The sequence below is a fragment of the Phocoena phocoena genome, chromosome 1 (assembly GCF_963924675.1).
Source record: "Phocoena phocoena chromosome 1, mPhoPho1.1, whole genome shotgun sequence".
Classification (NCBI taxonomy): Eukaryota; Metazoa; Chordata; class Mammalia; order Artiodactyla; family Phocoenidae; genus Phocoena; species Phocoena phocoena.
In genome coordinates this window covers 134,808,405-134,833,369 of record NC_089219.1, presented here as the reverse complement: position 1 = coordinate 134,833,369, position 24,965 = coordinate 134,808,405, and the positions used below count along the sequence as shown (strand labels likewise).

At 37.3% G+C, this 24,965-nt stretch overlaps 1 protein-coding gene across 2 annotated transcripts in view; it reads right to left on the bottom strand.

Moving 5' to 3' along the window:
- RASAL2 (RAS protein activator like 2) overlaps positions 1-24,965 on the bottom strand; it is a 378,593-nt gene that overhangs the window by 24,711 nt on the left and 328,917 nt on the right. For both annotated transcript variants that reach the window (XM_065873636.1, XM_065873638.1), the window contains exons 6-9: positions 10,905-11,058; positions 8,883-8,981; positions 7,435-7,989; positions 4,788-4,932 (exon numbers count right to left, since the gene is read on the bottom strand). In XM_065873636.1, coding sequence (XP_065729708.1) covers positions 4,788-4,932; positions 7,435-7,989; positions 8,883-8,981; positions 10,905-11,058 — 953 coding nt within the window. The remainder of the gene's footprint in view (positions 1-4,787; positions 4,933-7,434; positions 7,990-8,882; positions 8,982-10,904; positions 11,059-24,965) is intronic.

Sequence of the window (24,965 nt, the reverse complement as noted above, 5' to 3'; positions counted from 1 at the left end):
AATCAAAATTGGTAAAAGGCTTTTAAAAATGTTTACCAACTCTCACAGGATTTCTGTTGAACATATTCTCAACATCACCTATGCTATGTGCTCCCACAGAATTTACCTCATTTAAAGAGTACCTGAATTTAAAAATAAGTCATCAATGTCAAATACTTCATGTAAAAATCAATCCACCTCTAAATTTATATCATTAATATTCAGCTTATACCTAGGTGAGTTATACTTATTCCAGGAGATAATAACTAATATTAATAAATAACTTGTGAATTTTGAGAGTATTTTTCTTTTATTCTTCAAGAACCAAATAAACAACTCAAGGGTCCAGAAGTAAATTAATTGTCTAAAGTTTTTTACTTTTACCTGATTATGATATATTTAAAATCCTCCAAACTTGAGAAAATTCTTTTCATTTTTGAAACTGTAACCTGGGACTTTCCTGGTGGCGCAGTGGCTAAGAATCCACCTGCCAATGCAGGAGACACAGGTTTGAGCCCTGGTCCGGGAAGATCCCACATGCCGCGGAGCAACTAAGCCCGTATGCCACAGCTATTGAGCCTACGCTCTAGAGCCTGCAAGCCACAACTACTGAGCCCGTGCGCCTAGAGCCCATGCTTCGCAACAAGAGAAGCCACCACAATGAAAAGCCCACGTGCCGCAACGAAGAGTAGCCCCCCACCCCCCACTCGCCGCAAGCACAGCAATGAAGACCCAACGCAGCCAAAAATAAATAAATTAAAAAAAAAAAAAGAAACTGTAACCTATGTCTGATAGTGTGGAAAGTACCACATTGAAAGGTGAACTTTTATAGATCTTCACCTAGAAGCTGTTTAGCCGATCACAAATTACTGAGACAGATTTAATGATCCCTTCATGTCTGCTCTCCTGCCTTTAAAAAAAAAAGATCAAGGACAAAGAGGATGGGTGTTCAATATGTTGTTTAAATTTGAGTTTGTGCCTAGAATGTTCTATGGTATGTTTCATTAACTCATTATTATCTAGCATCCAAATTTCATGTATAGAAATAAGCCATTAGGTACGGACATATTGCTAAAAGGAAATTTGCCTCTGCCACCAATGGTGGAAATTAGGCCTTTTTAGAGACCTTTCTATATGTCACAGAAGATGGTGTTTCCTGTTGATCAGATGCATCAACATGCAAACTGATTTCAATTAGAAAGGTAAAAGGGGTTAACAGATGAAAGACTTAATTTAAGTCTAACTGAGGCAGAGTCTGTAAATAGTAACGCTTTTAATCAAGATAAATGAAGACTGGCTAAAAGGCAGGTAGATATTGTTTAATATGACTGGCAACTTTTAACTCAATTTTCTCTGAGAATTCTTCAGGTAGTCTGCAAATAACATTTATTTATTTTTTTTTTGCCCAAAGTGTACGAAATACAACAAAACTTTAATTATTCAGAGTGCTCAGCTGTACTTATTAATTTGATTTTTTGGTTCACTGAGACTTCACTGTGAAGACTTTTAATTTAAAACTTCTGATAGGGACTTCCCTGGTGGTGAAGTGGTTAAGAATCCACCTGCCAATGCAGGGGACACAGGTTTGAGCCCTGGCCCGGGAAGATCCCACATGCCGTGGAGCAACTAAGCCCGTGCACCACAACTACTGAGCCTGCGCTCTAGAGTCTCCAAGCCACAACTACTGAGCCCTCATGCCACAACTACTGAAGCCCGCGTGCCTAGAGCCCGTGCTCTGCAACAAGAGAAGCCACCGCAATGAGAAGCCCGCGTACCACAACGAAGACCCAGTGCAGCCAAAAATAAATTTATATATATAAAAAAAAGGCTAACTAGAAATATGGGGAGTTAGATGGGGAGAAGACAGTAGAATCTCTTTCCTGAAGAAGCTTACCAATTAATTTTCTTTGTGCTCTTGGAAGCAGTAGCCATTTTCACCACCCTGGTCCTTGCTTTTGGGTTACAAATATAATAGAGATCTTTGTGGGGTTACTTGAATTTCTTCCCCTGCTCACTGAATCAATTTTCAGGTCTCATTGAGCCAATCAGCTATTTAACTATTCTAGGACAGTTAATAATTAACTGTAATGATTAACAAAGGACTTGTCTCTCCTTTTCACTGCAGGAATTATTTCATTTGGGAAGCCTATTTAGCACACTGACAGTAGAATATGAATATCTGATTTTTAAGAAGTAGATGGTCAACAAATATCTACACCTTTATCTCCCCAGAATAGAGAATACTGTTTGAGATGCATCATCATTGCTTTTTATAAGGCAGTGCAAATCATTAAAGCAAACCACGATATGTAATTTATGATATGACTGTATAAGCTTTTTATGTGAAACTCTGATTCTGTACCTTTCCTAATGTCAATGAAAATCCATTTTCACTAGTCTTCTTTTAAATTCCTATTAGATCTTAAACTAAAGCACATGACTTAGAGAAAAGAAATAAGTATGAAGATAGGAAGCAGGAGAAGAAAAAATGTACTTCTCCAAAGTAGGAATTAACTGCTACTACAGTGAGTCCAGCATAGGTAAACACAACGGTCCTGTTTCTTGAGCAGTCATTCACTTTTTAGCCTGTGCAACCTGGCTCCTGTGCTCCTGAGAGCAGTCCCAGCCATCATGAGTCATCAAAATGCAACAGCCATGTTTTCTTTTTAATCTTTACTTTCCTCAATCTCTGACTCTATTGATACTTTTTTCCTCTTGGTGTCTAAAACACAGTATTTTCCTTCTTTTTTTTGCACGTGTGCATGCATGCTTCCTCTCTCTTTGACCACTTCTCTGATTCCTCTGCTCCTTTCTACACCATAAACCAGGTGCATTGTTAGATCTGTCTTTGGCCCTATTCTCTTCCTGCTCCTGTAATCTTGTAGTTTCATTGATTCCCTCCACATGGGTAACTTAGTCCTAAATTTTCACCAGCCAGCTACACAGATGTCTTGGGATTTCCTACCTAGAACCCCTGGGATTTCCTACTTGAACTTCAAGTTGAATACATGTGAAGTGAAAATATCATTTCTCATTCTTTCAAGCCTACTACTTTTATGTTCTCTTTCTGTTAAGAATCTCATCATCCTTCTTGTCACTCAGGAAGGCCCCAAATTCACTGTAATATTTGATCTCCTCCTCCACCACGCCCTGCCCCATTCTCATAAACTGAAAAGTTGCCAAGTCCTATTAGCTCAACTTCTTTAATATTTCTTAGATCCAACTTTTCTCTTACTCTTGGCGATTACCTCATTCAAAGTCTTGTTATTTCTTGCCTTCCTTATTATAATGGCTTCTTAACTGGTCTCTACGTTCAGCTGCTTTCTTCACCAACCCATTTAAATCACTCTGTTAAACTGATTCTATTAAAAACACCCTGCTCAAAACTTCCAGTCGTTCACCAATGATTACTGTAAAATCTACACTCCTCAGCCAGGCAGTCAAGGCCCTCAACTAATTGGTTCTAGTTATTTGTCTAATCATTTTTGTTGTTGTTGACTTGTCTTTTTCACTTTATTTTCCAGCTAATTGGCTATATTCCAAACATGCCTGGTTCTCTGGTACCTCGATACCTTTGTTCATGAGGTTCTTTCCCCTATGTTAATCCCTGCCATTTCCCTTGTCCAATCTCTGCTTTTATAAACCTTGCTAAACTTCGAGCTACACACACACATCATAAATGTCACAAGGGAAATTTTATAATTCCATCAGGTATAATCAATTTCTTTAATTTTTTGAAAAGGCACAGGATTCTCTTTCTCTTTTTGGTTATAGGGATAGCCTTATCTTTCTTATCTCTCTATATTGTAAGCTCCCTAAGGGCAAACATTTATCCATTCATTCATACCTTATTGTCTATTCTTGATAGTCTCAGGTGACTGCTGAGCACTTGAAATTTGGCTAGTGCAAACTGAACGTGTAATAAATAGAAAATGCACACAATTTCAAGAGTTAGAATGAAAAAAGTAAAATACTTCATTAATAATTCTTACATTGATAACATTAAATAATATTTGGATATATTGGGTTAAATAAAATGTTATCAAAATTAAATTTACCTGTTTCTCTTACCGTTTTTACACTGTGACTGCTAGAAAATTTAAATTACTCACATTATGTTTCTTTAGGATGGTGCTGCTCTACATTCTATGTGAAGTACTGGGGATATGGGGATAAAAAAAATGACACTGTTCTTCAAGGAACTCATGTCTGCTTTATCACAATGTATATCAAAGTGCCGAGCACAGTGCCTTACTCCAGTGGTTAACACCTGAATTTCACGACCAAATATGGAGCTGCAAGTGGGTGGCCTAGTCATTAAGAACTACTGATTGGACAAAGATTAGTTGTGAAAAATTCTGTAGGTCTGGAAGGCAGAAATTGGGAGTTGTCGGAATTGGAAGGAGTTTCTCCATTTTTGATGCATAATAACAAATGCTAACACTTTCAAGACTTAGGTAATGTATTTATATCATGATATAAATACCCAACACTTTGGGGGAAACAGGTCAACTAGAAATGACATCTCATTACTAACATTACTGTGTATCTCAGAATCTCAGGGACTTGAGGGCATGGGGGTAGCTGCCTATGCTGATGAACTTTCTCTTTCGGTACATAGTGTAAGAAATCAATCTACTGTTCCTCCCCTGCTGAGTATTGCAGAGACTTCTTACAGCTGAAACTCCAACTTTCACACTTTAATCAGCTAGAACCAGATAACATGCAGAATTTGAGTTCCATTTGGTTGTTTCATGAGGGTCTAAAAATCAAAAGGGAAAGAAAACAGATGTTTTTCTTCTCCATACCCAATGCATCATGAAGATACTGTTGTCCCACCAACTTGAGGTATTCCTCAATGGATTTGGTGGCAATGGTGTTCTCTCTGAAGATCAAGACATCATGCTCTCCACAACGATCCACCTCAGACATCACCAAGTCCGTCAGAAAATCCTGGTAGAATAATGTTCAGTTAGGCAGAAAGCAACTGAATAAATAATATACATTAGGAGAGACTGATGAAATATCAAACATCCTGGGAATGCTGCTTTAAAACTAAAGCTACCAGATTCATTTGAAAGAAAAAAGTCAGTCAGGATAAAATTTTAGGTGTCACCAATCCTAAGTTAAAATTTCCTTCAAAGGTTTTTCATCACACTTTTGATATAGACTGTAGTTCTGAATGTGGCCTGCAAGTCTCTATATTTTCTGCTTTCTGTCTATCTTCCCAGCCTCATCTCATACCATTCTCTCTGTATTGCTCCAGTCTCAAGGGTCTTTGTTTTTCGGTAGGTCCTTGAATACATCAAACCCTTTCTAATGACAATGTTGTCTATTCACCACAGAGCTTTCTGCAAATGCTGTTCTCAGTTCTGCTTCACTCCCACCCTTGCTCAGCCCTCACTGCTATGGAGTTAATTCCTCAGATCCTTTGGATTTTAGTTTGCACATCTTTCCTCAGTGAAGCCTTCTCTTACCAACACTGCCCCTGAACTCCACTAGTCAGGTCCCCTTAATATACATTCTCACAGCACCATATAACTTTTTAAAAATCTGCACTTTTCGCAGTAATCACACATTTCTGTAATTATTTGATTAACATCTGTTTTCCCCAGAAGACTGTGAGTCCCATGAGACCAAAGACAGTGTCTATTTTTATTCACCTCTATATTTCCAGCATTTAACTGCTTCTGACACATATTAGGCATTCAATATATAATTGTTACAAATTGGTCTATAGTATCAACATGAAATTTCTTGAACTAAACATCTGAACTCATTTTCTAGGCTGATTATATTTGTTTGTATGTATGTATGTATGCATCCCCATCCATCCATCCATCCATCCATCCATCCATCCATCCATCCATCCAACCATCCATAGTGAAGGAAGGCATAAGGAGAAATAAAGCCCTTAAGAAATAACTGCTTCATTTCTCAACAGTTTAAGGAACTTGATTTAAAGTTCATTGTTTACTGCTGCTCAATTTGAAATGTGATAACATCCTGTATTTTGAATGTTATATATTCACTGGATATTTCAAAGTCTCCAAAATCAAAAACAGAGGGAATATGTTGATTTACTTTTATTTTAAAATTAAGCATTTTAAACACGAATGGGATTTATTCCAGGGTAGATCAACACTGTAAAAGAGTCATAGACTTAGGAGTCACTACTAAAACTCTTGTGCTAAGGGTCAGGAAGAAACTTGGGGGTGATGGTAACATTCTGTATCTTGATTGCTGTTGTTTCCATGGGTGCATAATCTGTCAAAACTCACTGAATTTTTCACTTTAAATGGGTATAGTTTATGATATGTAAATTGTACCTCAATAAAGCTGTTAAAAAATCCTACATATATCCTTGAACCTTGAGCAAATGAAGAACAGAAAGAACATATCCATACAATTTCAAAGGTGAGACTCAAAATTTCAATGACACCTTTTTTAACACCAGAAAGCTCAAAATTATTAGTAGTAAATTCAACTACCAAAATGATAATCAGTAGGAAGGCAGTTAAATAAGGGACTAAATATTGAATATTTGATATATTCTGATTCGTATCAAGAAATTTTAAAAACGCTTTATTTTATTGTTCAGTTCTACATAAATTATTCTAGCTGTGAACTCCTCTAGATCTAAAATACAATTTTACCATGACCAATTTGCATATAATATAATGGAGATTTAGCCTAGTTAAGTGAATATGCCTCACAGAGGTGATAATTACCACAGTTCAGGCTGATCAAAGACTCTATCAATTGTTACATCTGAAACTAACACATTGTAAATCAACTATACTCCAATAAAAATTAAAAAAAAAGATTCTATCATTTGTTTAGTGTTCTTTATACAATGAGTATATTTCTTTCTTTTATCTTCCTGAACTTTTACTTCTATCCAGCATGAATTGAGATAAGGTTATCATGAGACAGCTAACAATTAAATAACATCCCTTGGTATTTTAATTCCAAATTTAGATGTTAATCTCATGAAGACTCTTGTTAATGACCAGCATGTTTCTGGAATACCTCCTTCTGTGACTAGCTGGGTACAGTCATGAGTCAATCTTAATTTAAAATATAGTGAGGAATAAAACCATCATACAACACACTCCAGAACTAAAAATAAATAATCTTGAACATATTGTGGGATTATCCACCAATCCTACCATTTATTTTGTCAGACAATAAAGAGCTAGCTGCGGTATCTCTATTTCATGCAAATAAACTTTAAATAAATACTTGTTAGTCTCCATTTTACCTCTTTACTTTTATAATCTCCACTAATAAGTGGATCTAAGAACCACTAATAGGTTTCCTTCCTAATTCTTTTTTTTGACCAATAGCAAAGCATATATCTCTAATTTGAATCTCCACAGTAAACATGTGTTTATTTCTTCATAAAAGGTAGAGAAGAGATTTTGGGTAACGCAACCCTCCTTTTCCACTTACCTTGGCTCTGCCAGTACTTTGAAGAATGTGCACTAAGGCACAGGCCAACTCTTCTTTATTTCTCACACTAATTACTGGTTCAAGAACAGAACACAACATGGTGTAGTTGCTGGTGACAAATTCTGCAAACTCTTTGTATTGCTCCATAGGCAGAATGGTGATAGTTTGGAAACGTGATTTAATCCGAATAGAAGGTCCTCCTGTCTTTCCTTTGTTGGGTGTAGGTGTACTCACTGGGTACCACTTTTCTACAAATTGGCGACCAGTCACACTGGCAGTGGGGATATTGACTAGCCCTACATAATTATTCTTGTCTTTTTTTTTCTTTTTTTCCACATCTTTATAAATGTGAACTGTGATGCTGTGAAGAGGTGGAAGGCTGTAGAACTCAAAATGTTCACCCCAGAAAATATTGTCTGCTTTGGTCTTGCTGGTTGTACGAGCAAAGAGGGTATCATCAAGGCACAGTTCACAGAAATATTTCTTTTTAGGGGCAAGGTCCTTGGCTTCAATAATCCATAAACGGAGAACGTTTTCAGCTCGTCTGCAATTGTCCTATAAAGAAGTAACAAAGTTGTGTTTGAGAGTTGAAATCCCAGAAAGACAACATTTTCCTCTTAAAGTAGGTGATGCTATGTACTTCATTAAGGGCAGTCAAAAATAGTGAAGGGGATTGCTACCTCATTGTTCAAGATAATTGCAAGCTCTTAGAGACCCACATACATTTTATTTTACTTGGGTTAAAGAAATAGCATCCTGTAAGTTCTCATATAGCCAGTCTTGTGGCAATTGAATTAGCTTTCTGCAAATAAAACAGAGATAAGTAAGTAATTAAGAAACTTGTGTTCTAGTCCCATTTCTGTCTTGTACTAGCTTCTCACTTGGGCAAGTGACTTAACTTCTCTGAGTCCTCTTATCTAGGGGTCCCCAAACCCCAGGCCACAGACTGGTACTGGTCCGTGGCTTGTTAGGAACTGGGCCACAAAGCAGGAGGTGAGCCAGTGGGCGAGCGAGCGAAGCTTCCTCTGTATTTACAGCCGCTCCCCATCGCTCACACAACAGCCTGAGCTCCGCCTCCTATCAGCATTATGGTGAGTTGTATAATTATTTCACTATATATTACAATGTAATAATAATAGAAATACAGTACACAATAAATGTAATGCACTTGAATCATCCCAAACCACCCCCCGCCCCCCGCCGTCCGTTGAAAAATTGTCTTCCATGAGACTGGTCCCTGGTGCCAAAAAGGTTGGGGACCGCTGCTCTTATCCACACTGGTAAAATCATGATACTATCTGTAAGAAGATTATTTTGAGCATAAAAGGACAAAACGTATACGTGTTTAAAAGTTCTATAAAATTTAAGGTATCATTACTCCATTTACCTTCAATCAACTTACTGCTTATAGAGTTATACATTTTTTGGACATTCAAAGCCACTATTACCTTATTTGGTTGAACTGTCCTGCGAAGGTTTTCCATCCACTTATCTCTCTCTGAAGCGGAGTTACAGCTGAAGCATTTACTTCCACTTAAGTAGGTAACCTTCAACATAAAGATTAGAGATAAGGAAAAGGAAATGCAGGGCTTGGGGTCTCTATTTTCCTAGTTGTATCATGAAAGAGTTAGAGATATGCTATGAACCCATATTATACTACATGGTAACCAAAATGATATTTGCTGGTTTTATGATATCTATATGTACATCCACATTCACTTTTTGTTTTGTTATCTAGTTAGCATCTACTAGAATGCAGGTATGAAGATAAAGGCCATTAAGAATTCAGCTCAGGAACCTAAAACTGGCCTACAGTTCAGAAAGAACAAAACTAAAAACCTTTAATTAAACTTAAACCTTTAAAAATTACCTGCAAATAAATATGTTCAATTCTGAGTTAATAAAAATAACTAAAAAGGGAAGAAGGTCTCTAAAACAGCTTCTTTCTTGGGACTGCCTTCATTATGTTACAGAAGGCTACTACGTGAAACTGAAAAGAGTTAGCAGTATTGAATTACTTTGGAACCCATTTCTCTTCTACTAGGCAACCAGTCTGATTGCCAATCATCTAATTAGGTTAGCCTGATGATTATTATCAATGTCCTTTAAAAATGAAGCATGTTGTCTCTATGCCTAGAACCTAACACCTGGCTGGGCGTACAATCCGTTGAACTGAGTTCTACAAATATGGCAAAGTTCAAGTGACTTTTATACAAAAGAACACCAATAAATGACCTGTCCAAATTGCTAAAGTGGTTCACATATTAACTCAATCTCAGATTATAACCTAGTGAATCAGATCAGATGTTACATTCTGTCTAATATGGTAGCTATTAACCACACGTGGCTAGTGAGCATGTGAAATACTAGTCCAAACTGAGATGTACTGTAAGTGTAAAATATACATCAGGTTTTGAAGATTCAGTTTTTAAAAAAAGAATGTAGAAAGTTTCATTGATAATTTTTAGTTCCATGTTAGAAGTGGTAAGATTTGGGTTTAATAAAATTTAAAATTACACATGTGGCTTGCACTGTATTTCTGTTGGATAGTGCAGGTCCATAAGAAAAGGTATAAAACAACTTTCAACTTCTACAATATCTAACATAGGACTCATCACTAATAACTTTGTAAGTTTGTGCTCATTAATTAAATCATAACCCTAACAAGTATATGGATGGTTTTGAAATTAAATTTGCAAATGGCCAATTGGCCATTTACTTTGGAGGGGGAAATTACCTTACAAAAGGTGATGATGATAATTTTCTGGTGAAGGGCAATTTGTTCATTGAAGAAATTAGGCACCTGCAATGTGCCAGGGACTGGGCTAAGTGCTGGGGATTACAAAGATAGATAAGACATGGTCCCAGATCTTGAACTGCCCATGTTTTAGTTAGAAAAATTATGGTTTTAGTCAATTTCCTCAAAAGGATCATTAAAATTGGGGGGTTTGGCTTTCAGGAGAAAAATAATAACATATTGTGTGATATCTTTATCAATACTAAAAAATTAAAATACTAACAATGTTATTATTAATCTTGTGACCTCTGCTGAGAATGCACTAAGAACCCATTTATTTATTTATTTATTTTAAATTGGGGTATAGTTGTTTTACAATGTTGTGTTAGTTTCTGCTGTACAGCGAAGTGAATCAGCTATATGTATACATATATCCTCTCTTTTTTGGATTTCCTTCCCATTTAGGTCACTACAGAGCATTGAATAGAAGAACTCATTTATTTTGAAAGCAGACAAGCCCAAAAGGAATGAGAAGCCATCATTAATAACTTTAATCACCAACATAATCAGATTAGCATATTTCCAATTTTTCCCCTGTAAGTAGGTAATTTTCAGCAACTGAAAACCAGTTAAGATGATCAAATCATCAATACAGTAATGCAATCATAAGAATACTGGATAGAAAAATCTCTTTGTTGTCTAACTACTCTTCCTTTTTCCTACACTTTTCTACCTCAAAGCAGAAGTCTTGTCCAAGGATGCTGCTATGGAGTGGCTTCACTGATACGGGCTCCCCTCTACCAAGATCCAGACATTCCACTGCACTGCATGGGCTCAGCAGGGATTCATGGGAACGTGACTCTTTTAGTTTAGGCAGCCCACGAGACCTAAAAGTAGAAAGAGATATTTATGGTAGTGTAATTACTTGGCCAACAAGAAAATAAAGGTCAAATGCAATGGAGGCTTCACCAAATGTATAAATGCCTAAGAGGAAAATAAATGAGCAAATTAACAGTTAATCTGTAACAATAATAATAGGACCATATTCCTGTGGCACAGATAAGCCACATACATATTTGTGTCTGTGTGTACACACCTCCTTTTTTCAACAAAACACAAAAATGTACTATAATTTTACTAGTCTCAAGGGAGCTTGAAGCTCCACCACAGACACTGTTTTTATCCACATTCCTGTGTTGGAGATGGAGAAATATATATCATCTAACGTTATCTTACACATTTTTTTATGCAAAGGTGTTATCAAAAGACATATCGTTTCTTTTACTTTTTTTTTTTCCATGCTATAGCTTTCTCCTCTATTATCAGTGACAAAATAGCAGTGACTGAACCCTCATTCTGTTTCCTTCTGCTCTGGCAGAATAAACATACATACACAAACCCACAATCAAAGCTAAACTTTTTAGCACAAGACCCTGCTTTTCCAAAGGTCTGATTTCCATCTCTATATGGAATTCTTTTCTGGCAAGCTTTTGGTTCTATCTATGCTTTACTGTACAAATATGAATAAAGAGTAAAATGCCTTGAGGAAACTTCCCACCCTCAAAAGAAATGTTCAAACTAGAAGAGCAGACCTTTGTCAACACCGTTCAGGCATTCTGGTTGATTCTGTCCCCTAGTTGTTTAAAAAGGAATGTGGGGAAGCATGACTCTTGTCACTACAGGAGCTAGTACTTCACTGCCTTCCCCTTGGAAGAATCAGTGAAGCCAAACAATATAAAACACAATATTCTTGAATCCAGAACTGGGTAGCTATGCAGTTTTACTCAATAATTATAGTATTTATTGACTGAAACACCCAGAGTTAAATACATATATTTCAAGCAGAAGTACCTAGTAATAGGGATAAAAAGAAATACCTTGTGGAAAGACATTTGTTTTTGTAAAACACATTAAATAAGCAACTTCATTCATTTCCTTGAAATAACCATGTTAACTTAAAAAGGAACCAAAATACTTAATGCCAGAGTAGCTTTCAGTTAAATTATAAAGTAATGAGATATAGGAGACTAGCACGAAAGGCTGCTCTTTCCCTTCTGTTTCCATTCTAACACTGTTTAATCAAACTCCATACAGTAAAAAACATCTTAAGCAATAGGACCTTAGTCCATTCTTCTTTCCACACACAAAAATGTGTGTTCTAATGTTCAGCAATCATTTTATGGTCAAAAATTCAATAATTATATTTACCACTGATAATACAAAGGATGCACAAAAGCCACCTAATGTTTTGTACCTAAAAATATAACAATGTAATGACTCCACATTTATTTCCTTTTGTTCTACTGGATAAGACAATGACATGTTATATACGGTCAACAGAGCATATCAACTATAAATAACTAAATGCAAAAACAAATTTTAATGTAATTACCATACAAACTTTCCCAATATGCTTCATAGGAAGCCTGGTTGAGGCAACTGGATACTGTAATCTTTTCTAAACACATGAAACAACAGTTCCAGCCTGTTTTTCCCAGGAGGAGTTGCTTGTAGGGGAAAAGGCTATCCTGCTCTGGGAGTGAGCCTCTCAACAGGGAAGATGAAGGCATATTTAAAATAGGAGGTACAAAATAAGGCTTACTTTTATGTTTTAAATTCTTTAGGAAAATATTCTAAAACATAAATTAATTTTATCTCAAACCAAATAAATGTCTACCTACATGAAGCAACTGTACAGCCATCTTGCAGTGTACCCCAAAATCATAGCAGTGCCACATGTCATGGTACAGCAAATCACTTTCTGAACTACATCTCAGAAGACAACTCTGTGTTTAGAAGACAAGAACCAATAGAAGATGGTTTCCCCTGCTGCCTTTGGTTACTGATAACATCTCTGGATAAATGTTTTCCAGGTGTAATTTCAAGTCTTCAGTAGAAGCAGAACAGAAACACATATAACAGAACATGAAGTCATCTTCCAAATAGGCTGCAGGACAGGTAATATTCTTCTTCTCTTCCTCAGGCTGCATCCAGCCCCTCAGGTAACAAAAACAAGGTTCCTGGGTTCTAGGCTGGGCCTGTTGCCATGGTGCTACACCTATAAGGAGATTAGAGCCAAAGGCAGCTGGGAGAAGCTGCAGCTTGAAGGACTCAAGGAGCATGCTCCGCAAATGTGACCATTTTAAGGCAGAAAGGAAAGAATAGCGAGGCTCCACCCATTTCCATGAACAATTTCGGAGTCAAAAGCTGTAGGAAAAAAACTGAGGCAACTCTGGTGGTGGAGGAGAATCTCTTAACTGTGCTAGAAAATGAAGCTGCGAAGCTTTAGATGTTTCCTAGATGATCCCCAGCCCGCTACTAAAAGGTATTTGCCACATCCCACCTTGCAAGTACAATCTTTCTCTCACATCCGTTTTATTTCCTTTGCAGTGCTTATCCTAGTTTAATGTTTCTAGGTACTATTTTCATTAACTTATCTGAGTTACATTTTTTTTTCTTTCGGAGAGAGTTGGATAATTTTATTCACTGTATTTCCAGTGCTGAACAAATGTCATTTTGACATTTGTTGATATCTGTTTATGGCTGTATTTGGAAGGTTTAACTTCCAAATACAGCCATAAACAGATATCATATCATAACCAAGCCACCTGGAATTAGAATTCAAAATTCTTCCTGGTTACAGAAACTTCAGCTGTTAATATGTATAGTTCAGGGTCTCCTATTGTTCAGCATTTATGTATGTTTGTGTGTATATACACACCTACGCCCATGAACTGAACACCAAAGTTGCTAATATGTGCAACATTGCTAATGAATAAATAAGCAAGCCCTTCCTGTATTGGGAAGAAAGTGTCTTGAAGAAGACAGAAGTAGTTCCCAGAGAAGCAGGATTACAGTAAACAGGAAGATCAAGCAGCCTGGGAGTGGCAGCGGTGGGGAGGCATTATCTGTGCAAATATTTCTATATAATAGCATTAGTAAGCCCAAGTCCCCTCTAAGCATGTTTACCTCCTCCTGTACCTTCCTATGAGTTGATTTTTCTTAGATCTGCTAATTAGAGTTTTAGCAGCTCTGTATGGCACTACAGTTTACTTCTCTAATGGAAAGCGGAATGTGGATTTATTGAGAGAAAAATAGGAGTTTAAAATGACGCTTCCCAGTCCAATCTGACAATGGCCATCAAGGAACCTAACCTCAAAAGTGGACGTTGTGAATCCCTTGACTACTGGTTCTCTTCCCAACCCCTGCACCCCTACTCCCCAACCCCCATCATCCCAAACACCATGGAATAATTCAGGGCTCAATGTGATAGGTAAGGGTTAAAAACCTAATTGCTTTGCTGATGAAGATTACCTGCTGCTTCTGACCTATTTAAGAGAGAAACTACAAGGCAGGAATAGCTTTCTATTACCCACTACAGTGAATTAATATTATATTGCTTTAACCCACATCACTATCTGAAATCAATCTTAAAAGACAAAAGTGAAGGGGTTGGGGGTGAGGAGCCAACACACACACCACTGGATTCACTGAAGAAAAAAAGGAGTCAAAGAACTCTGATTAGTGCAATGTTAAGTAAAACAGCTGGATTTTTCCCAGCTCAACCATCCACTTTTTAAAAAAGCATATTTCCCCCAAAGCACCAGTGGTGCTTGGATGTGCTAGCTCAATCTGCCACATCTTTACAGATTCAGTTCCAAATGTGGGAAACTTTTAATTAAAAATATAACTGAAAAAAATGCTTATTGCCACACAAAATCCTGTACTCCAGTGCAGGTGAATTTCTGCTTGGCATGGCAGTTATGATTCTAGACTGCTTTGCTGAGTTCTTGGAAAGACAGCTCAGCCATAAACTGAGTACAGCAATATATGTTTGTATTCACCAGTATGTGTTCCTAAGGCACTTTACCTTGTTTGAAAATTTCCCAGGTAGAAATTAATAATATTCAGTATCCTAATACTCTACCAATAAACTTACAAAGGGTCTAATCAGTTTTTTAAAAGTTGCATCTGAGCTTTCACTTTGGGAAAAAGGCAGCTTTACTTGCTCCCCAGATTTTATTGTTTTTCAACCTGGTATCTGTGAAACTATCCAACTGATGTTTTCTGTTTGAAAGAGCAGATCCTTTCCTATAGTACTGAATATAAAGCTTTCCCTACCTGGATTAAAAAAAAAAGAAAAAGAAAAAAAAGAAATTAGAGCTCATTCATCAGAGTTCTGCTTGTGTGCTAAAAAAAATGTGCCCCCGAGGATCCTGACAGCCCTAGCTGCACTGATTTACCTGCTGCAGTTAAAGCCAGTCCCTACTGCTTATACTACTCACTGGTTTTTATGTTTACTTAAAAAAATACCATACAACCACTCACACAAAAAGCTATTATGGGGCTTCCCTGGTGGCGCAGTGGTTGAGAGTCTGCCTGCCGATGCAGGTGGCACGGGTTCCTGCCCCGGTCCGGGAAGATCCCACATGCCGTGGAGCTGCTGGGCCCGTGAGCCATGGTCGCTGAGCCTGCGCGTCCGGAGCCTGTGCTCCACAACAGGAGAGGCCACAACAGTGAGAGGCCCGCGCACCGCAAAAAAAAAAAAAAAAAAAAAAAAAAAATCTATTATGGAAACGTAACATGTACTGCTGATCTTCCTTCTCTCTGTTCTCAGCCTCTGTTCTGACAGGATAGCCTAATGAACCCGGCTGCTAATGGTAAAGAAGGATGTTTGTCAGTCTGAGTTTTCACTTAAACTCATGGTAAGGAAATTTATCATCACGGTCAAAAACGACATTCAACCTATTTTTGGTACATATACATGTATACAGACAATTAAGACAAGCACAGAATGAAGACAAGATTATAAATACTAAAACATGTTCTGAAGGGCAGAAAACTCAACCAGCCTCCAATATGACAGGCACTAGGGAACAATCTCCTTACAGAAACTGTACCCTATTGTAACACACCTTTTTTTGTTCTTAAATTGCAAATGGAATAAAATCTACTAGTGCCTATTAAACAAATTCAATGTAAACACAACTACACTGAATTAAAAAAAAAACCATGAAACTAAACCAAACCACACTCATAAACCACTCAATTAACATACTTACTAGTGTAAGAGTGAGTGGAAAGATTAGGTTTTTTTTTTCTGAATTTAGGCTTTCAGCCTCATCGTTACCGTAAAAGTAAGTATGGGTGAAAAGAGGGTAAGCAAGTTAGAGGGAATCCCCTGGTGGTCCAGTGGTTAAGACTCTGTGCTTTCACTGCCAAGGGCATGGGTTCAATTCCCGGTCAGGGAACTAAGATCCCACAAGCCATGCCATGAGGCCAAAAAAAAAAAAAGAAGTTAGACACGGATGAAGTTCAATGACACCTACTTCTTAATCATCCCTAAATTCATGACTATTTGCTTTCCCATTAGTTTCAGCCATTATTTGGTTGAATAAATGAATATATGTATGAATCCATCTATCCATTCAATAGTTACTTTGTACATTATGTGCCAGGCACTATACTAGATACTGATGCAAGGAAACAAAGGTGAAAAAGAAAGGCAAGGTCCTTGTACTCACACACAGTTTATAATCTAGTGAGTTAAAAATCTATTATAATACAATGGGATAAGATCTAGGAAAAAGGATGCAATAGTGGCTCTGTGGGCACTTAGTAGGGGCCCTGGATCTTCAGCTGGGGATTCAAAGAAAGTAATGTCCTTTACAGAGATGGGAAGTGAGAGGCAATGTTGGTTGAACCAAAGGGGGAAATAAAATCAAGTTTAGTACAAGTTTGAGGTTCCTATGGGAGTAGATCTTTGTCGCAGACTGAATGTCTCACCCCAAAATGTATGTTGAAATGCTAACCTCCAATGTGATTGTATCAGGAAGTGTGACCTTTGGGAGGTGATCAGGTCAGGGGGGTGGAGCCCTCGTGAAGGGGATTAGTGCCTTTATAAAATAGACCCCAAAGAGATCCATCACCCATTCCCTCATCTGAGGACACAGAGAAAAGGAAGCCTTTTGAACCAAGAAGCAGGTCCCTACTACACAGTGAATCTGCCAGAACCTTGATCTTGGATTTCCTAGCCTCCAGGACTGTGAGAAATAAATTTCTGTTGATTATAAGCTATCTAGTCTATGATGTTTTATTACTGCAGTCTCAACAGACTAAGACAATGTGAATACTGAAATAGAACATGTAGACTGAGAAATGCTAACATTTAAATGTACAAAACTGACAGAAGAGACTGAAGAATCTGAAAGACAGAAGGAAAACCAGGAGACTCAAGTATCATAAAAGCCCAGGGAAGAGAACTCTTAAAAAGGATGGTTGTCCATTACTGTAGAAGATAGAGTGTGTTAAAATATTAACAGTAGCCACTGGGTATATGAACTGAGAGGTAATTGGAGATAATTGTAGCAGTTTCAGTGAAATGACGAGGACAAAAATGAGACTCCAGACAGTTGAGAAAATGAATGGGATATGAGAAAGTGGAGACTAACTCATAAAGATGGTGAAGGGGTGACAACTGGGAAACAGCTACAGGGAGGCATGAGGTTGAAATGGGGTTGAAGGAGGTATTCTCTAATTATTTTTTCCCCTTAAATAATAAAGTAATAAATGCTTTTGGTAATAAATGCCAAGAGCTCAGAAGGACAGAAGGCGAAAAATAAGGGTACCTCCCTCAATCTCCTACGGAAAATACTATTAATGATTTTTGTGACCCCTCCAGAAATTTTTTGTACACAGACAACCAAATATTATACATATACATATATGTGTGTGTATGTGTGTGTGTATGTATGTATACACATACAAATGAGATTCTACCATATTTTTTTTCCTTAAGAGTATATTTTGGAATTTTGTCTACACTGGAACATATAGATATAAATTGCCGCTTTTTAATGATCACTCTGTATTCCCTTATATGGGTCTATAGAAGTTTAACCAATCCTTGATGACCATCTAAGTCTCTTTTCTTTTCTCTTTTTTTTTGGTGATCACCACCGAGGTTCAAAAAGTATCTTAGTACATATACCTTGAAGCACATGTTTAAGTATTCATGCTTTAAATTTCCAGGTGTGAAACTGCTAGATCAAAGGGCACATACATTTAAAGTTCTGATATTGCTAATTTATCCTCCATAATAGATGGCATCAATTTAAAGTCCTACCAATAGTGCATGTCTCTATACACTATCACCAAAATGAGATATGGCTACACTTCAAACATCTTTGCCAGTATAACTGGTAAAAAAGGGTATTTCATTTCTATACTATTGCTTTAGTATGAATTTCTTTAGTTATGAGGTTGAGGACATTTAAACATGTATATTGGCAATCTCAGTTCTCTTTTCTGTGAATTATGAACTGTTATTTCATGTTCTTAAACCATTTTTCTAATTGTTTAACAACTTATATGTATTGATATTATGTAAATTAAGTAAATTAGTACTTTTTCTGTCATATTTGTAATTATTTCCCCCAGTTTATGCTTAGAAAAGGTTCTTCCATTCCAAGAGCATAAGAAATCCAGCTATATTTTCTTTTACTGATTCTATTTTAATTTTTCGTCCAAACCACTTGGATTTGGAGGGAAGGGAAGATGATAGGAGCATAGTAGGGAGTTTGCTTTATATTTTACCAAATCGTGAAAATAAAATGACCATAAATTGACTCACTGATTATTACTGCATAGTATTCTACTCTTATTAAGAGTTGTTGTTTGGGGCTTCCCTGGTGGCGCAGTGGTTGAGAGTCCGCCTGCTGTTGCAGGGGACACGGGTTCGTGCCCTAGTCTGGGAAGATCCCACATGCCGCGGAGTGGCTGGGCCCATGAGCCATGGCCGCTGAGCCTGCGCGTCCAGAGCCTGTGCTCCGCAACAGGAGAGGCCACAACAGTGAGAGGCCCGCGTACCGGAAAAAAAAAAAAGTTGTTGTTTGAATATGTTTGTGTGTATATATATGTGTGTGCATGACTTTTCTGTTTGATCTTTCCTTCTTTCTCAATCATTTTCTCAGGAGGTTAGGCTTCCTATCAACACATGCAACAAAGAGGATAATGGAAAAGGCAATCAACTTGGACTCAAAAGCCCTACGTATTCATGTCAGCTCAAATCACTCATTAGCCATGTGACGTGGAACAAATAATTTATTCCTTCTAAACCTTAGTTATCTCATTTGTAAAATGTGGATAATGATTTCTGTTCCTATACCTCCCACAGTTATTGTGAAAATCAAACGCAATCATCTATGATTTTACAAATATCTCATAAACTACAGTACCATACAAATGGGACTATCATTGCAAACATAGTTTTTCAAAGTGATATGACAAGCATTAGTTTATTTTATGTAAACTATTAGGTTAGGATAGCTATTCCCAAATATATTCCTTGCTGGAAGAATATGAAGATAGAAAGTATAAATGTATGGAAATAATTTTTTTCTATTAAGACAAAGCATTCTAACGAATTTAAAATGCTATCATGACATAATTAGAAACTTCAATTGGATTTTAGTTCACAAAACTAAGGGCTCCTTAACTGGTCCATATCAGTAAACACTGGTAAGGGAAACTATAATCTAGTTTCAATTAATCAATACAGCTAGGCTGTATTGATTAATTAATGGCCTGGAATCCAATAATTTCTGAGAAGTTGTCATTCTATCCAAGTACACCATAGTGAAGGAGATTCTTCTTCTCTATTATCTGGAATTTGTTTGGATTCTTCCCTTTTGTTTCAGGACAAGAAATTAAGTTCCTTAATAGGTGGTAGGGGGTGGGGATACAAAGACTGTACACTTGCGGAGCTTCCCATCTGCTGCAGTAAGCAGAAACATGAAAAGATAAATTCAATAGAAAGCAGTCAGTCCTATAATAAGGTGTATACAGTTGGCCATGGGTGGGTAGGGTATATGGGGTAGATGCTTAGTCTAGAATGATGCACAGGAAGAACAAGGAAAAGAAGTCAGGGAGCATATGACTCCTGACTTGGGTACTGTTGCATGTCAAAGGACACGGTGTAGGAATAGGATATGGTATTTGGGATAGAGAGGGCAGGAAGATTAAAAGTAGAGAAATATGAAATAGTTTAGTAAGTAAATGATGGACTTCTGGTAGGAGTGGTAGGAGATAATGCTGAGAGTTAGGGAATGGACAGAGCCATGTTCCATTTTGTATGTTATGCTCAAGACTGTAGATTAGTAAAAGTATTATATACATATGTGATGAGATATTAAAATTGAAGTTTCAAATTGAGAGTCTAAGGTAAAACAGGTGCATGCTGCAGTGAAGTACCAAACTGTAGAATCTACAAAGGAAATGTTTTGGAACCTATTCCATTACCTTGAACCTTTCAGTCAGAGCAGGACTATAAAAAGTGGTGACAGTATGGAGAAGGGAAAGGATTTTGTGAGAGATAATTTTTGGAGAAAGCTGTGAGGCTCATCCCTCCCATCCCCCCCTCCCCCAAACATACACAAGGGATATTGGTAGGGAATGCCTACAAGGTGGGGTTTGATTTTATCTGGGAAATCTAGAGGATGAGAAATGACTAACTGTTGGTAGCACAGCCCAAGTTGATACTTTTGGATTAGGCTGCACTCCTAGAGGTTTGTCAGGGCAAAGGATGTGTGAATATTTCCTGTAGACCAGAGGACTGGAAGGGTGAAGACTAGAACAGCAAAAGTTCCTTCCTAGAAACTGTGGAAGGAGTTGCAAGTGAACACCTAGAATAGAAATGTACCCATGAAACTCAAAAAAACCATAGATGAGAGTTCCTCAAAGATGAGACATTTCTGAAGAATTCTTCAAAGTACCTCATGACAGAAGAGTCAGCTTTAAACATCTGCCAGACTCAGAGAGCATTATGGAACGCTAAGATAGTACTAAAACTTTTCTCATTACCTTTCCCCTCCTTTCTGTCTCTCCCCTTGCCCCAAATCTGGAGGGCACCTAAAACCACGGGTAGTTAAGCTGGATGCAAAGAGTAGATGCGAAGAGAGAAGTAAGTAGTTTATAATACTCCCTTCTCCAAAAGCAGACTGTCTGCAATTGGCTTGGCTGGGCTAAGTATGAAGTTTTGATTACTATCTCAAAGTGAACACCAATAGGCTCAGAGTCAAGACCTTTGATTTAAAGTAACCATGCGGGGGCTTCCATGGTGGCGCAGTGGTTGAGAGTCCGCCTGCCAAATGCAGGGAACACAGGTTCGTGCCCCGGTCCGGGAAGATCCCACATGCCACGGAGCGGCTGCACCCGTGAGCCATGGCCGCTGAGCCTGCGCGTCCGGAGCCTGTGCTCCGCAACGGGAGAGGCCACAACAGTGAGAGGCCCGCATACCGAAGAAAAAAAAAAAAAAAAAAAAAATAAAGTAACCATGGATTAGCTACATGGATCATAGACCTAAATATAAAAGCTAAAAATCATAAAACTTCTAAAAGAAAACAGAGGTGAAAATGTCTTGGGACACACACACACACACACACAAAACCCATAAAGATTGCTGGTGGGAATGTAAAATTGAACAGGTACTCTGGAAAATAGTTTGGCAGTTTCCTCTAAACCTAAACAAGTACTTATCATACAACCCAGCAATTGCACGCTTGCGTATTTACTGCAGAGAAGTGAAAACTTATGTGTACACAACTGTTCACAGCAGCTTTATTCCTAACAGCTAAAAATCAGAAACCAGTGTTCTCCAGTAGGTGATTGGTTAACAAATTTTGATACATCCATAAAATGGAATACTACTCAGCAATAACAAGAAACACACTATTGACAGATGCAACAATTTGGAGGGATTTCAAGGGCATTTTATTTAGTGAAAGAAAAAGCCAATCTTAAATGGCTACACACTATATGATTCCATTTATATAACATTCTTGAAATAACAAAACCATAGAGGTAGAAAACAAAAAGTGGTTGCTAGGGGACAGGGATGGGTGTGGGGAGGTGGGTATGACTGTAAAGAGTAGCAGAGGGAGTTCTTTTCTGGTAATGGAATAATTCTGTATCTTGATCGTGGTGGTGGTTACACAAATCTATACATAGGATTAAATTGCATAGAATTATAAACACACACAAATGAGTGCACATAAAAATTGGTGAAAAATAAAATCTGTAGTCTAGTTAACAGTATTGTACCAATGTTAATTACCTGGTTTTGATATTACACTACAGTTATAAGATATCACTATTGGGGGAAGTGCTTTGCAAGACTCTACAACTTCTTGTGAGTATACAAATTAAAAAAAAAGAGTTAAAAAATTAGTTCTAATTAGGAGAAACTCAAGAAGCTGAGTATATACACCCTACAAATGAACACTACACTTAGTCTTAGGTATCCTCCTGACAAAGAATAAGCGGACTACTTTAAAACCATGCTTTGTCAGTGAGCCTCAGAATCGAAGACATTACTGCAAAGGTTTTTACTTGAAGGATGTTTGAAGGAGTTGAGAAAATTCTATTCCATGTGCTTATCTTTACCTCAAGACTTGGTAAATTTAAGTAGCACTTCCAGAGTAAGGTTGGCAACCTGACAGGCATTCGAAATCCTGGAATGCCTGACAATCCTGTATAACCACGGTTTTTCAGCATTTCCTAGTTTTTCAAACTTTTCAAAGTGCATTTCAATATAAGGCAGAAATAAGGCAGAGTCTTCTCCTGTCCCAACACCCTTCCACATGACATGGCTTTAATGTGAAAATGCTGCCAATATTGATTCTAGGAAATCACTTTACTGGCTTTTATCTGATTAGATGGCTTTGGAACAATGATGATTTTGTGACATCCTATTGATTTTGCCTCTAAAATGTTTCTCCTATCTTGTCTCTGATTCTTCATTCCCATTGCCAACTACCCTCTTTAGAGTCTTTCTTATTTCCTACAATAGCTTTTTTTTTTTTTTTCTAATCAGTCTCCCAAACTTAGTCTCTGTAAACCAAGTCATTTGAAATTCCATTGTTGGATTAATCTATAATTGGCACAATTCTGATTAGGTCACTTCCGTGCTCAAAAATGTTTAAAGACCCCCCATTGCTTATACAATAAAATCCAAACTCCTCATCTGACATTCAAGGACTGTCCTGTGCATGGAATACTGTGTTGAAAATAACCTCCACTCAGAATTTTGAAAACACTGCTCCACTGACTTTTGATTTTCAATACTCTATTGAGAATTCCAATGCAATCCTTTCATACCTCCTTTGTATGTAACCTATTTTTTCTTTCTAGAAGCTTTTAAGATTTTTTTTTTAAAGCCTTGGTGTTGTGTTCTTTCATGATGATGTGAATTGGTGTGTGTGTGTGTGTGTGTGTGTGTGTGTGTGTGTTGGAAAGTCTTTTGTCATTTTTCATTCACTGTATTGGGAATTTGGTGGCCTTTCCAATCTGGATATTTATATTTTCTTGTTTTGGGAAATTTTCTTGTATTATTTCTTTGACAATTTCCTCTCCAAAGTTTTCTAATAAAACTTTTCTTTTACTAGAACCTTCTGGATTGATTTTCTCATTTTCTGTTCCACTTTCTGGGAGATTGACTTGAATTTAGCTTTTATATTTCAATTTCCAAGCTCTCTTTCTTGTTTCTTTGAGGTTCCTTTACTTATAGCACCTTATTGTTTCATAGATGTACTATCTTATCTTTTGAAAATATTTATTATGCTTTGAAGTTGTTTTTGGCTCTATGCATTGTCTCTGTTTCTTCCGGGTTCTTTTTTCTCTCTCCTATTTATTTGTTTTTCTCTCTGCCTTTCATGTTGAAGAATTTCCTCAAATATCTGGAGATTCTTGGCCATCTGTTTATATTTAAGATTAAAGCACTAAAAAACTCAATGGAAGCTTTGTGTGCTGGAATAGAGCTTACAGATTAGTGAGTTTCACTGCAGAGTACTTCCTGGCCAGCTGTTGTTTTTTAAAAAAAAATTAACATCTTTACTGAGATATAATTAACATACCATAAAATCTACCCATTTAAAGTGTACCATTTTCAGTATATTCAGAGCTATGCAATTATCACCACAGTCTAAGCTTAAAACATTTCATCACTCCAAAAAGAAACTTCATGTCCATTACCAGTCATTCATCACTTTCTCCTGCCCTATATCCCCAGCCTCTGGCAACCATTAATCTACTGTCTCCATAGATTTGCCTATTCTGGACATTTCACATAAATGGAATTGTACATTATATGGTGTTTTGTGATTGGCTTCTTCCACTTTGTATAAAGTTTTCAAGGTCTGTCCATGTTGTAGCATATATCAGTACTTCATTCCTTTTTATGACTGAATAATATAGCGTTGCATAGATATATCATGTTTTGTATATCCATTCATCAATTGATGGACATTTGGGTCATCACCACTTTGGGGCTACTATAAACAATGTTTACGAACATTCATGTTACAAATTTTTGTGGGGACATACGTTTTTCACTTCTCTTGGATATACTTAGGAGTAGAATTACCAGCTGACATTGTAACGTGGGAACATAAATGTTGGTATCTGTAGGTCTTTTTATCTGGTTCAGTTTCTCAAATTTGCTGTGTGATGAATGTAAGCCTGGCTGCTGGCCTGCTAGAGCTGGGTGGGAGCTGAATCTTTCCAGAGTTCTGGGGGTGAGTGGGTAAATCAATCTCTTTCTTCTGTTAGAGATGCTAGCTGTCTTCCTAATGCCCATCTTTTCCTCCTTCCTTAATAACAGACTCTTGTATTATTGGGGGCAACAACGTACTCATGTGTAACATTTCCCAGTCTCTCTTGCAGATAAAAGTGACAATGAGAAGCCACTGGGTGAGGTTTCAGGGAAATTGCTCTAAAGGGAGATAACTTGGTTGGAAGA